The sequence below is a fragment of the Canis lupus genome, chromosome 12, assembly GCF_003254725.2.
Source record: "Canis lupus dingo isolate Sandy chromosome 12, ASM325472v2, whole genome shotgun sequence".
NCBI classification, from domain to species: Eukaryota; Metazoa; Chordata; class Mammalia; order Carnivora; family Canidae; genus Canis; species Canis lupus.
The window spans coordinates 43,764,367-43,778,894 of NC_064254.1; the positions used below are offsets into that span (position 1 = coordinate 43,764,367).

Consider the following 14,528-nt stretch of genomic DNA (forward strand, 5'->3'; position numbering starts at 1 on the left):
AAAAATCCAGAGGAAGACAACTCAGGGAGAACGTTGGGTTGGGAGCCGGGGCACTTGCTGCTTACCATCTGCACCGTGCGCAGTATTGAGCAGCTCCTGCCATTCTTCAATGTGCTCAGCCAAGTCTTCAACAGCAAAGTCACCAGCCGATGTGTAGGACACTCAGGGAGCCCCATCCTCTACTCAAACACCTTCCCTAATAAGGACATGAAACTGGAAAACCACAAACCATTTTCCAGCAAAGCCAGGCAAAAAATAGAAGAGATGGTAGAAAAAGATTTTCTGGAAGGGGTGATAAAAACTTGAAGCACCACAAGTGATTCCATTTAGTTATATGTAAATGTAATTATTTAAAACAAACATTGCTCTGAGTTGTATAGTTTCTTTTTTCTCTTTTTTGTATGTAACAAAACCCATTTCAGGTTGTATTTAATTTAAATATTTGTAAATAAGAGCAAATGTCTGAATGTGGCCTGAATCAAGTTTAAATATTGTTGGCTCATATCGATTATGGTGCCTGAGAGAGATCTATATATACATATATAGTCCGTTGTTTTACTGTCCTGAGTTGTCTTAAACCTGCAAAATACACACTGCACATTTTTTGCTATTGGTTTCAGGCTTTAATTTAGATCTGTTGCGCTCTTTCTGTTATTAACCACATTCTAGTATCAGAATGGTGTCGCTTCTCTGTTGGAGGCATAGTAATGTATGACAATTTTATCTCACATACATTCCTAAGAAGAGTAAAGAATAACTGGAGCCTGGGCCATGCATCCTCCTAAATGCAGCACAAGCATCTCAACCTCAGTACAGAGATGCACAGCCTCTGTATCACACCTCTGAATTCCTGGTGATGTTCATTCAAGAGGTAAGTCATTTAAAAATCATTCTGAATTTTGCTGTGGAAAAATTGGTTGTATGAAGTCTTCTCCACCCTCCTCATTTGTATTAACAGTGGTGAATCCTCCAAAACAGCATGATTAGGTTACGACGATGGAAAAGACGTTCCAAGGAGCTGATAATAAGGTTTAATTTTCCAGCAGCCCTCGTGAATTTTCCCTGCATGTATTATAAAGTTGATAATTGAACCACAGAGTGAAGCCCCACTTTACATTAATGAGATTGAAATTAGGTAAGTTTTACTTTTTAAAAACTAAATTTAACAAGTCTTACCTACTTCTAAACAATTACTGTGGTAGTGTTTAAGAAAAATAATCAGTTTTAGAAGCACAATCTAGTAAGATGCACTGTAAACATTATGATTACAAATGGGTTTGAACCTGTCACAATAATGGGAGTACTATTATTTTGTAAAAACTTTTTAAAAATCCAGTTTCTCATGAATATAAAAATTGTCTTCAGAAACCTGGTTGGGGTGGTTCTCCAACTCCTCCAGCCAGCTGAAATACTGCCAGGCTCACTGCGTGTGCAAGGCTATCTGCATTTTCCTGCAAATTACATGAAAGGAGATCAGATGAGAAAGAGCATCTCTCAGGTAACTTGGGACTGTGAAGGGGAGGGGACTTCTTGATTTTGTTTCACTAATATATTCAAATGAAAAAATTTTTTTTCACCTTTCAGTAACATTCCAACACTCTTAAGTAAATAAATAAATGGAAATCTCAAATTCTTCTAAGTCAGGTGAGTCCTTAACTAATTTTGTAATCTGATTTGATTATCATTCCAAAACTCTGAATAATTCAATACATCTATTTAGAAGCAAAGCCACAACTGACCTAAAAGTAACTGTTACAAGGTCCCAGATGGCCTCTCCCCATAAATCAGGAATTTTTATTCCCTGTATTCTAGGATGGCCTAAGCCTCTGCCAAAAAGCTGCCAGCTCCCTAATAAAATGCTTCCTTCTGAGTGCCTATTCAGTCCACTCTATATGGCCTCAGTTGTGCACACACTTTCATTTTATCAAGGGTTTAAGATGATGGTGTCTAAAGAGGACAAATGTTAAAAATCCAGACTGTGAAGTCTTCGCCCTACGGCAGAGGCACATGGCAAGGCTGTTTAGAGGAAATTACTTTGAAAAACAAATCAAAAGTCCAGGAACAAAGGGGTGGCTCAGTTGTTTAAGTGACCGACTCTTGGTTTCCACTTAGGTCATGATTTCAGGGTCATGGGATCAAGTCCCACGTTGGGCTCTGTGCTCAAATAAAAAGTCCAGAGACGAAGATGAATTTCGATCAGCATGGCTGATGGTACCATTAATTTAGACATGTACTTCAAAACTGGTTGTTTCCGTAAAGCAATAAATTTATGTTTCTAAAGAAGGAAAAAAAGGATAGTCCACTTCAGGCCATATAAGTTGAACATATGGCAAACTAAGTACTAGTTACTCATGCCACAGCTAGAAATAGGACACTTTCAGGAAGTCTGGAATAAATCAAAAGAAAAATATTGGGGGAAATAAACTAAGTGGGTCTAAATTTTTTAATATGAACCTAAAAATCCTCCATAGACAAATCTCAAATGTTAAACCCTGAATTATCACAGTGAGACTGCAACACTATTCAAATTGTTTTCTTTTCTCTCCAACTACCACCCCTACTACGCAATGCTGTCAGATTCTCACTGCACATTTTTTTAATAGAAGTGTCCCAGCTTACCTGTGAGTCTGCTTCTGCATATACTCGGACGATATCTTCTGTACCAGAAGGCCGGACAAAAGCTCGGGAAAGCTTGTACTTCTTCACGAGGTCATTGATTGCTTCCTGTAGGCCTGGAGGTGTAACTACTTGTCTTTCAGCATCAGTGGTGCTGATAACTTGCCTGTCTGCAACCTATGCACAAACATTTCATATTTGTCACTATATCACAATTCCCACCAAAAGATTGTAGCTATTTCATTTTAATAACAGTCCTCATTGTACAGCCAAGTGCAACACTGTCAGATAGTAACCTACTAGAACAAATACAGAATGCAACTGCATTAAAATTTTATAGGGTGCCTGAGTGGCTCAGTGGGTTGAGCTTCCAACTTTTGGTTTCAGCTCAGGTCTAATCTCAGGGTCCCGACATAGAGCTCCACATTGGGCTCTGTGCACAGTGGGGAGTCACCTTGAGGTTCTCCCTTTGCCTCTCCCCCTGGCTCAGGAACTCACATGTTCATTAATCTTTTTTAAAAAAAATTTATGATTTTTGTTTGACAAAATCAGGGTTATTAATTTCAGTTGTATAACTTCCTTCTTCAGTCTCTAAACAGTTACCACTAAAGTAATGGCCAGTACTATAGGACTTCAGTACACTGATCAAATAACCATAAGAAGGTCATGATAAAAATCACCTAAATATGCCAAAAAACTAATCTGAACAATCAGTAGCCATTTGTGTGAACCTGGGCTTTACTACCTCTAACGGTCTTTCACAAATTCTGTTGGCAATTGGGTACACTGGTATAAATCTGTATAGACATCAATTAGGATTTATATGAAATGCATTTATATGAAATGCCTTTAGAAAAAATTCTTTGAGGGATCCCTGGGTGGCGCAGCGGTTTGGCGCCTGCCTTTGGCCCAGGGCGCGATCCTGGAGACCCGGGATCGAATCCCACGTCGGGCTCCCGGTGCATGGAGCCTGCTTCTCCCTCTGCCTGTGTCTCTGCCTCTCTCTCTCTGTGACTATCATGAATAAATAAATAAAATCTTTAAAAAAAAAAAAAATTCTTTGAGCCTACTTTTTATAAGCATCTAGCCCCAGGAAAATACTGTGTGAACCAAGAATCATGCAAAGTAAACATTCTCACTTGAAATGATAGGCTAACAGGATTGATTCAGAAGAACATGGGGGATATGAGAATGGTGAAGCAATGGAGAATAGCTGAAATCTGAAGCTTTTGTTCTCTCCACATTTATATGTTTTAAATTTTCCATAATAAAATCTTTATTATAAATAATAATATGTGTCACTTTTTCTGTAAAGTTTGTAAACTGAATACTTCTCAAATTGGTTATTCCATAATTTTTAAGATGTGAGAAAATACATGATATAAGCATGTTCTATTCAATATATATGTATACAATGAATTATGACAAAAGGAAAAAATTTTATATAGAGGTTGGAGATAATGTATTTTAATGTATTATGGTAATTTTCAGAAAAGTAATTTTACAATCTTTCTCCCACCTTAACTTTGAGCTGTCTGTTTGGAAGATCCATATAAAGAGCATCCCACTGTTGTACAGTCAAGCCCTTCAGAGTCAAGATTGCCTCAATCACCAGCATGTCAGAAATAGCATCACCAGCTGCCTACAAGACAAAGTGAAAGAAATTTAATGTCAGCAAAGCTTGGAGATGAATGCTCTATCTTAACCAATCACAGTACCCTGTGCCTTCTGCCTGCCCACCTCCACACAGGATTATTACACCGTAGTATATGGAGAAAGAGAAAGGGAATGGAAGACCACAATGAGTTATACAAACAATACTGAAACTACCTCTTAAGAAACCTGCCATTAATCTTCCTCATTATAAATTAAACCGGATAACTGTTAAGTTTCTAGCATTAACATTCTATGATTCAAATTTTCCTTTATAACAAGATCCCTTTTGAGATATACCATGATAATGGAAGGCATCATGCATGGTAAAGTGTAAGACACACCTAAAGTTGGATCCATACTCTTCATTTATTAGCTCCAAGCCCTTTGTTTCTTCATTTATGAAATGGGAATTATAGTAATGCCTCTCCCTGTATTATTGCAAGGATTATACAATGACGTATGTCAAGTGCCTCAAATGTGTAAGAGATTCAAATATTAGTTCCACCACTTTTCTAGGTCATACTCTTGGCTCTTCTGCTGCCATATTGTAGACTCCAATCTCAATGATGCAACCCATTTATAAAGACTCAATAGTTGATCTTGACTCTAGGTGGAAGCAACTCATTACACTTAATTTTCATCATAAAATGTAGGGGGAGGGAAACACATAAATGTTCTATCACCACATTTCAGTTCAGTGTAAATCTCAACTGTATATATCACTGTGGCAAGGAAGTTGCCAGGACTTTTCTACTTTAATTTTTTATTCAGGCACGCCTGGGTGTCTCAGGGTTCTGCATCTGACTGCTGCCCAGAACATGATCTCAAGGTCCTGGGATCAAGCCCCATGTCAGGCTCCACCCTCAGCGGGGAATATGCTTCTCCCTCTGCCCTTACCCCCTGCTTGAGCTCACTCATGTGCTCTCTCAACAAAATCTTTCAAAAAAATTTTTTTAGACAGCATACTATTCTACCTTCTGAAAATGTAAAAGTAACCAAGAGCCTGCCACCCACCAGCTCTGACCTGATTAAACAAATCAATAACATTTTCAAGCATCTTAGCAGCTTTCCTTTTCTTATCTTCTAATTCTTTTGCTAGTTGTTTTATCCTTATTTCAGCAGCTTTACTAAACAGTACCTGCAATGAAAGCATAAAACAGAAAATCACAAAACACACTATCCATGCCCCAGGCACCCTAGCTAAACCACTTCTGAAACCCTCAATGACTGCAAAAACGGGAAAAATAATGGCAACTTTAGAATGAATGAAATTAGGAAGATCAAATCAGAACCCAAAAGATACTACTAGGGGGGGAAAATTTCCTTTATGGATTATAAAACTGGTTATCAAAATTTAAAGAGCTGATTACAAAGAAAATTCCACCCTAGCAGAGGCAAATGCACATGATGAGTTCTTTATGTTTGCCCCTCAACCAGCTGCATCACTTCTGTGCAACCTGATTCTTTAAGCCTATCTGTATCCATTTTACTTAGAAGAATATAAAATTCAACAAAAGTAGCATAGTTTTCTTGTCCTGAAATACTTTTACCTAGCTTATATCCCTAATAATAAAGAGATTCATCATATTTATCACATTACAGCAAATAGTACCATAGATGTTATACACATTATGTTCAAGATTCTTGTCATTTTAAAATTCTTTGCCCGTGATTTTAGTGCCTTCCAAGGTTCAATACCATAGTCAGCACTCTGGTCACTGTTTTTGCCCGACCACAGCCATACCCACTTACCCTACACCAGCAACAGAAACCTTGTAGCCCAATGACTAGAATACATACTATCTGTCTTTAAAATCATTTATCAATATCTGAAATAATTAGATCACTGCAGTTATAATTTAATTGCATTTCCTAAGAACTGATTTTTCTTATTTAAGGCCTCTAGAACCAGTTTGAAATTAAGGAAAATAATCTGACCCAAAAAACATTTTCTGTTGGCCACCTCCATTTATGAAATGAGGGGAGGTATAAAAATATTTTTTATTTTATTTTTTTTATAAAAATGTTTTAAAAAAACCCTGAATATTATGAGTATTATTACTAAAAGCCAGATAATATACTTCAAAATGTATAAGGTATGTGTACTATATTCTCAAACTTTTCAAATACTCTACCTACAAAAACCCTAAAAATTTTATATGCTTATGGCTAATTATACTCATTATAATGAGTTGTTCATAACTTAATTCTCAAGTGTTCCAACACTTGAATGCTACTGAACTTTTCTTTACACTGGTCATAAGTGGTAAAAGGAAAGATTTTTAAATGATATATAGACCACCTGCTTGTAAAAAAAATTAACTGCATTTTTTTTTTTAGGAAACTAAGAATAATGTCTTCATACTCAAAAATCACTATCTAAAAGAAAATAAGTTTCACAACATAGAAGACTATATTAGTTAACCAAATAATCTTCTTCTGCCATCATACTGATCATTTCAACAAAGGGGGCTTTAACGTAGTACTATCCAGATACAGAATTCCCATCATTAAAAAACATCCAGCTACAGCCAGCTGTAGTTGATTAAGAGAACTTACCGTGCCATGCCCATTTGCTTCAAAATAAACTCCAATGTCAAACTCTTGAGCTTTGTGGTGCAAATGTTTTACACCAGTTTTAGTACAATAGACAGGCACCTATGACATATTTAAAAAATGTAACTGCAGTTATTCAATTGGCAAATAGTTATTTTGTCCCTACTCTTCCCAAGGACAACACAGGGAACAAACCTCCTGGAGCTATCTAGTGAAGATGACAATTAAGCAATTAAAATACAAAGTGATGTTAGTGAGGGGGAGTGAAGGCACTTACAGAAGCCCAAAGCCAAGGAAAAAGCAAGAGAGTGTCACCTGATAAGATAATGCAGGATGGGGGGGGGGGGGGGGGGGGCGGGGCGGAAAGTGACATGATCTAATTGCAGAAAGCTTAGCTACAGTGTGGAATGGCTTATAGTAGGGGGTCTGCAAGCTTTTACTACAAACGGCCAGATAATAAATATTTCAGGCTTTACAAACCGTATGATCTCTGTCACAACTGTTCACTTCTGCCACTAATGTAAAGCAACTACAGACAATACAGAAACAAGTGAGCATGGCTGTATTCCAATAAAACTTTATAAACATGTGGCAGACTGGATTTGGTCCACAGGCCACTATTTGCTAACCCCTGGCTTAGAAGGTTAAAAGAGCAAGAGGGTTCTAGGACTAAGCCCGTTATGAAATTACAGTAGTCAGACTAGCAACATTTGGGTGGCCTAAATCTTGGATGGATCTAAAAGAGAAGAGTGGTTACGGCTGATGGTGGCAAAAGTGCAGAAAAGATCAAGATCAAAGAAGATTGGCATTTAACTGGATGTAAAAACCTCAGGAAAGCTAGAGCTCAAAAGATTTCATCCATCCATAGGAGAATGGGTTGATGATTAACAGTTTCAGGTGTGTTCAGTTTCTTAAACAGGCTATCTTAACCTATAAGAAATTTTTTAAACAGAAAAATAAGAAAATACTGAAACAATAATCCAGGAGCTGAGAATTCCTGTGAAAGATGAAATGCCGCGAGTGTTTACTACAACCTTATACTTAAATCAGGTCACAAACTAGCAGCCTCCAGATGTGTTTCATTTTGCCTACCTATTTATTTTGAATTTTGAATCAGTTGCCAAGACTTAAAAAAGTAAGAGATTTACACAAAATTCAGATTTTCAGCTTCTCTTAAAGAATCTGACTAAAGGTGACAGCTGCTGGCCTGGCTGGGCACATACTTCTCTGTCCTCTTCCTCCTGCTGTACTTAATTCACCTCACCTACCAAGGTTCTACAAGAATTTGACTTTGCCATCCTTGCTTAAAAAAGAATGGAAATGCAACAAAAACTAGTAAAATGCAGAAATTTGAAAAGGGATACACAAAAGTTGGAAAATAATACACTAGCTAATGATAAAGAGGCAAATAGATCTAATTTTGTCTATGAACCCTCTAACTCTTAGAGATGATGTGGTACACAGGATGGTCATCTGGTGGATGTTGGGGGGGAAATTAGATACAAAACCTCCTACCAACCCAGAAAACTTTTCCACAAAAGAGTAAGAAAATAGTTTTAATTACGGAATAAGCATTAAGCCAGACTGATATACCAGAGGCAATCTGCTAAGAGAATGCAAAGACAGAAATCTCACCGTTGGGCAGCCCAGGTGGCTCAGGGTTTAGCGCCTGCCTTCAGCTCAGGGTGTGATCCTGGAGACCCAGGATCGAATCCCATTGTCAGGCTCCCTGCGTGGAGCCTGCTTCTCCTTCAACCTATGTCTCTGCCTCTCTCTCTCTCTCTCTCTGTCTCTCATGAATAAATAAATAAAATCTAAAAAAAAATCTCACCCTCATATAATAGAGCTGAAGCTAATAACAGACCAAACTTTCCCTGTGAGCCTGAACAGGTCCTGTCCTTGGGTGTCTCCCACCGTGCACTGTCAGCAACAATCTCCTACCTCCTAAAACTGATCAAAGTCCTCGCTCTATCCCATCCCCCAGGTAGTATGTAATCACCCAGGCCTGCCTTCAGCAGGAGTTCAGGTAGATTGAGCCAGAATCCTCCCTGATCCCTGATGACTGCTCAGTAATTTCCCATCTACCAACCACCCCCCCTTGCTCCTTGGCTACAAAATCTCCACTTTTCCTTATTGTATTAGGTGATGAACCCGCTATCTCTCCCCGTACTATGAAACCCCACGGCAATAGTCCCTATGCCTACTGAATAAGCCCACTTTGCAAGAAGACTTCACAGGGCCATTTGTCACATGTTTTTTGTCTTAAATTTACCTGATAACTGCGGTGGCCATCGATGTTTAATCCTTAGGAAAATAATAATAAAATTTCTCATCTCTCTATAACAAGTAGATAGGTGGCTGGCTCCGAGGTGTAACTAACATAAACTCAGGACCCTGGGAGACAGGTGCTATCTTCCCTGAAGTTCACATTTCAGTGCAGGGACTCCAGCCCCAGAAAACATTCCTGAGCCATAAAATTTACTTAGCCTTTAAAAAGATTTACATTCATTATAAAGGAGACAGAGAAGGAATTTACAAGTTTTCTAAAAGAAATGCTCTAAAAAAAGGGAAGGGGGAAGTCTCTTTCCCTTTTCACATCAGGGACAATTTCTTTTCCTATTTTTGATTTCCACTCACCTTTAAATGGACAACAGCTCAGTTTCATGTACTACAAGCTATTCATTTATTCATATAAGTGAGGGCATTGTTTTCCTCAGGGAAAAATCTTAGAACATAATAATTAAGAAGCTACCAGAAAATGGAAATGGTTCAATACCTTCATAACTTCTTCAAGATACCGTGTTGAACTTCCATTTGCATACGCAGTTTGTACAACACCAATATTCAAACTTTCTCCAATCTAGATAAAAACGATAATTGGCCATCAAAAGTAAAGACACTAACTTATAAAAGCAAACATGTAACGAGAGTTCCAAAGGATGACAAAGTCATCACCCAATTCAGCTGTGTCTTAGTTTATGCAATAAAAGCTGTAAATAAAAATTTACATGCATGCCAGAAAAAAAAAGCTAAAATACTTTTGATCATTTAAATTCCATAAGGAATCTCTTCTAAAGAAGCTTGTGATTTCTTGCTAATTTTTTAAATAAAAGTATTTACTGAATTCTTAAAGTATACCTTTTTCCACATTATAATAATTACTTACCATTACATTTTATACTTAAAGCTGGCCTAAGATTTCCAAAAGAGCAAAACAGAGCATACCTCTTACATTATTAAGTATAATACAGAAAATACAGATCTCAGAAAATGAGATTTTCTGTTTAAACTTGAGGCTTTAGAAGTGATGATGGAATTCTCATTAATAAAGTGCTAGTTATGAAGAAACCAAAACTTCATAAAGCTTCAAATCACAACGTTGCCAATATAAGTAAGAAAAGAATACTTTCAGGTTCCAAAACCAGTGCCCCATGTTGAAATGACTAATATTACCATATCTTCTTATATTTTCTGGCCACAAAGGTAGGGAAGTCCATATGTATTGTGCCTCTGAGACATTCAAATGCCTGTTAGTCACCAGTAAGTCTTGCTCTGAAGGGCAGTTGATCACTCCACCATACCTCCAATAGGAGCTCTTTAAGGAAGCTGCTAATTAGTGTTGCTATCTTGTCTCCATCTATGAGATGAAAGTGACCATCTACATCAAGGTAGTAATAAACAATTCTGTCTGCATCTCCATCAAAGGAACAACATCTTTCGTTAGGCTTCATTTCCATTCCTAGCACACAGAATTTAAAAATGGATTTCAGTCAAAGAAATGGGAATAAACCTCCATAAGAAGGTTTTTCTCTTACATTAGTTACAAGGGAGAAATATTTCACTAAAGTATGATCATAATTGGCCTTATGTGTTCCATCAAATCATGTCCACTATCACTTTTCAAGAAGTACTTAAAATTATCCTTCCAAATAAAAACCAATGCCTTAATCTTTAATTAGTATAAGGGTTTATTGGTTGTTTTTACAGGGTAAGCTCTTTCACAGCTAACTGGAAAAGAAGAATTCTATGCTGAAACGATGTAATATTAAAATAAAATTCTGTTCTGTAAGCTACTTGGTTTGGCAAGACAGGGTCCCATAGTTTTTTGTTAGCTACAGATATTTGTGAAAGCAACTGACCTAGTACTATGATGTCCTTTACATATAAAAAATAATCAGCAATAGATGAGGTATGTGCTTTAATTCCAATAGAACTGATTCTTATTTGTTCACACCATCAGTAACAAGAAACACTGGTAAGTTAAAAGCAAAGAATTATAACATGTGAGAGAAATATAGCTTGTGTAATTTGCATAAAGTTTTCAAAACCTCAGCAACTGTCATGTCCAACTTATTACAAATTCTGCTATTCCTTAGCCATGACAGCAGCAGGTGGACAAATCCAATATGAGGCTTCCATGAGGAATATTTTTTTTTAAGATTTATTTATTTATTTATGATAGAGAGAGAAAGAGAGGCAGAGATATAGGAGGAGGGAGAAGCAGGCTCCATGCCGAGAGCCTGAAGCAGGACTCGATCCCGGGACTCCAGGATCGTGCCCTGAGCCAAAGGCAGGCGCCAAACCGCTGAGCCACCCAGGGATCCCCTCCATGAGGAATATTAACGTAAGGTTGACCACAGGGCATAACGCAAACTTCAGGAAAGTGAGAGGGCCTTTAATGGTTTTGTTCATACTGCGTGATGCAGGACCGCCAAGCTCAACAGTGAAGAAAGAATTCTTGAGATATTTTAACGTGTAAAAGGTGCTTTTATTATAGGAGGGGAAAGGACCCACGGGCAGAGAAAGCTGCATTGGGATTGTGATGAGTGAATGATTATATACTTTTAAGTTTGCTTGGGGGGGTATGATTAGAGGGAAGATAAGTTTCTAAGGAATTTCTGCATGCTGAAAGTGAAGTTTACAGGACCTTCGAGGTCTGGTTATTGCCAAGATAAGGCTACTTTTAGTCTCTATCAATATACATCAACATGAAGGCAGCCATGAGTTCCTTGAGGTATAGTCACACACTGCATGTCTCAGGTATTAGTGGGCTGCAAGTTGTAAGGAGATTTAATTTTAGCAACATTTCTTTTGCGCTAAACATTTCTCATTACTCCTTCTCACCAGCGTCTAAAGCAAGGGAGCAGAAGAGCTCATTTTAGTGAATGGACAGATGAGGGACCCAAACCAAACTGTCAGTAAAAGTCACAAAAAGCAAGTCAATGAAAAGGAGTTAAAACTGGTTGATTCAACTAAAAATGTAAATGCTTACTACAGTGAGGCAGAATAACAAATGAGAGAGAGGCAACTGGATGAGAACTTCTGTGGAGTTCTGAAAAATGATGTCCTGTCTGAAGTGAGCAGGAGCTACTCCATGGCAGCTGATTATTGCCATGTAAGAATGGACATTTTCTGATTTTGGTAAAGAAGTCAGAGTATGTAATATTTAAGTAAAATCACAGTATTTTTAAATGGTGACAACTAACGCAATTAAACACACAAGCAACAGAGCAAACAAAACACATCTATCTGCCAGCCAATCATGGCCAAAACACTAAAGAATTTAGTATCTGTATTGCTACTGATACTCTTAGTGCAACTATAATCTCTTAGTACAACTACAATCTATAGTTTTCCTCCTGATATGCCAATTGTACAAAAGAGTGATTTTGCAGACAGTTATAATTAGGAGTTGCATTCCCTTTCCATAATGTGTATAATTAAGATAAGGTAAAAAAATAAAAAAATGCTACTTAACTATTGCTATCCTTTAGATCAATGATTCTCACAGCGTGGTCCCCAGACCAGCACCATTAACGAAGGTTAGGCACTTGACAGAAATCAAATTCTTACCCTACCTAAATCCTACCCCACCATCTACAAAATGAGAAACTCTAGAGTCTAGGAATCTACGTGCTAATAAGCCCTCTAGGTGATTCTCATGCATGCCACAGTTTGAGAATCACGGCTCTAAAACACCAATTTCTGATTTTGCTAACCCCTCACCCTCAGAGATTTCCTACACACTGTAGGAGTTGTGTGACTTACAAAGAGAGACCATGTTTTGAATGACACTGACAAGTAAGGAAATGCTCAGATGTCTAGAGCAGAAGCACCAGGACTAGCTACATGACTCAACTCACTTGCCCACCTCTGTCTGTAAATACGATTCATTTTAAAGAGCTCTAAAAACAAATTTTCTACATACCCTGTGGAGGCTTTTGATGACTTTTCACAAAATCAGCCCCACATAAATGGTTGAGTTTCCCTTTCGTCCCATCATTAAGTAGCTGAACTGACAGCTCCTGGGAAATGTAGTGTTCCATTTCTCTCAGCTTCAGGGCCCCTATGCCATTTGCACAGTCAACCTTAAGTGATCTATATTCATCTCCACTGCAGAAAGCCTTAAAAGGAAAAGACAAAAAAGAAAAATTTCAAGCTATAAGAGAGTGAAGCATAAAGCACATATAGGTATATGTAAACATCTTCCATCATTTCAGTTAACTCATCTATTTTAACCTGGGAAACAAAAGGGTACACATATTTAGATGAAAACTGTAGAAAACCAAAGTAAAATTTAAAAACCTTTATTTTGGACTGACACTAGAACAGTTTCACCAATTGAGTAACTTATGGAAATGGAGTTTTATCAGAATTTAGCCTCAATTAAGCAAGGTCCCTTCAAAATAATACTACAGCCTATGTTACATGACAGGCATTTAAATGTGGGAATGAGCATACAGACAAACGAGCAGAATGACATCTGTCACTCTCTTGATAGTACATAACACCACTGGGCATGTCTGGATTTTTCCTGTCAACCTCCTCTTTGGCCCATCCTTAGTTCAGAATATAAGTTCTAGGAAAACAAGGGATTTGGTCAACAACATGTACTCAATATTTGTTGATCAAATTAATTATACCCCCCAAATCTCAACCAGGGTTTAAGAAGTTAATCTTCCAGGAAAAAAATCTTTCTCAACAGTAGACACCTCAAGTATGAAGCCAACAGCATCTAACATTAACCCTACAAGAAAATTCATCTGTATGAATATTTATGAAATCACAAGAACCCCATGTTTTCTCAAGAAAATTCATCTGTATGAATATTTATGAAATCACAAGAACCCCATGTTTTCTCTTCCAATTATCTTAATGTACTACATGCATTGGCAAGTAAATACCAACAAACATTCAGCAGAATACAAGGATCAAACCTTGTGGAGCCCTAGAAAGAAAAAGGAAATACAGCACATTATTGGAAAAAGGAGGAGTAACAAAATAAGATAAATTATTCAACTGATGTTACTTTATTCATTTGCTTAAACCCTAACCATGTTCAAGAGATTTTCACCTGTTTGGTAAGCTCCGTAAAGGCTTTAGAGAGTTTCTGGCAGTAACCTTCTATGGTTGCCTTTCCATATTGGCCACTGGTATTTCGACAGTACACCATGTAGTGCAGCTGGGGCGTCGTCAACAAGCCGTAATCTATCATAGAAATACAAAAAGCAATTTGTCACATTTCTTAAGAAACAACAACAAAAAAGTTTAAATGTATTCATATCACATGAATTTTAGAGTGACAAATCTTTAAACAAAAAAAAAAGACCTTTCAGAAAACAAAAATGCCAACTTCCAAATTATTCAGAAATACACATAAATATCCACTGAAATTATTACAACTGCCACATTGCGATGTT

At 37.4% G+C, this 14,528-nt stretch overlaps 2 protein-coding genes and 1 long non-coding RNA gene across 12 annotated transcripts in view; 2 read left to right on the plus strand and 1 right to left on the minus strand.

The window, feature by feature from the left end:
- The window catches only part of DOP1A (DOP1 leucine zipper like protein A), a 108,725-nt gene extending 108,115 nt beyond the window's left edge, over positions 1-610 (plus strand). For all 7 annotated transcript variants that reach the window (XM_035698089.2, XM_049092299.1, XM_035698092.2 and 4 more), the window contains one exon: positions 1-610. In XM_035698089.2, the coding sequence (XP_035553982.2) occupies positions 1-306 (306 nt within the window). In that variant the 3' untranslated portion in view covers positions 307-610.
- The window catches only part of PGM3 (phosphoglucomutase 3), a 26,114-nt gene continuing 12,186 nt past the window's right edge, over positions 601-14,528 (minus strand). For 3 of the 4 annotated variants that reach the window (XM_025444666.3, XM_025444667.3, XM_049092304.1), the window contains 10 exons: positions 14,183-14,316; positions 13,037-13,232; positions 10,410-10,567; positions 9,605-9,688; positions 6,832-6,930; positions 5,297-5,410; positions 4,136-4,258; positions 2,620-2,793; positions 1,370-1,451; positions 601-1,062 (listed from right to left, as the gene is read on the minus strand). In XM_025444666.3, coding sequence (XP_025300451.1) covers positions 989-1,062; positions 1,370-1,451; positions 2,620-2,793; positions 4,136-4,258; positions 5,297-5,410; positions 6,832-6,930; positions 9,605-9,688; positions 10,410-10,567; positions 13,037-13,232; positions 14,183-14,316 — 1,238 coding nt within the window. In that variant the 3' untranslated portion in view covers positions 601-988. Of the gene's footprint in view, positions 1,452-2,619; positions 2,794-4,135; positions 4,259-5,296; positions 5,411-6,831; positions 6,931-9,604; positions 9,689-10,409; positions 10,568-13,036; positions 13,233-14,182; positions 14,317-14,528 lie in introns of all 4 variants that reach the window. The other variant, XM_025444670.3, reaches the window with a different exon arrangement.
- On the plus strand, positions 1,361-3,908 carry LOC125752253 (uncharacterized). The gene is made up of 3 exons (XR_007401280.1): positions 1,361-1,498; positions 1,585-1,644; positions 2,604-3,908. It is a non-coding gene; the product is annotated as an uncharacterized LOC125752253 (long non-coding RNA).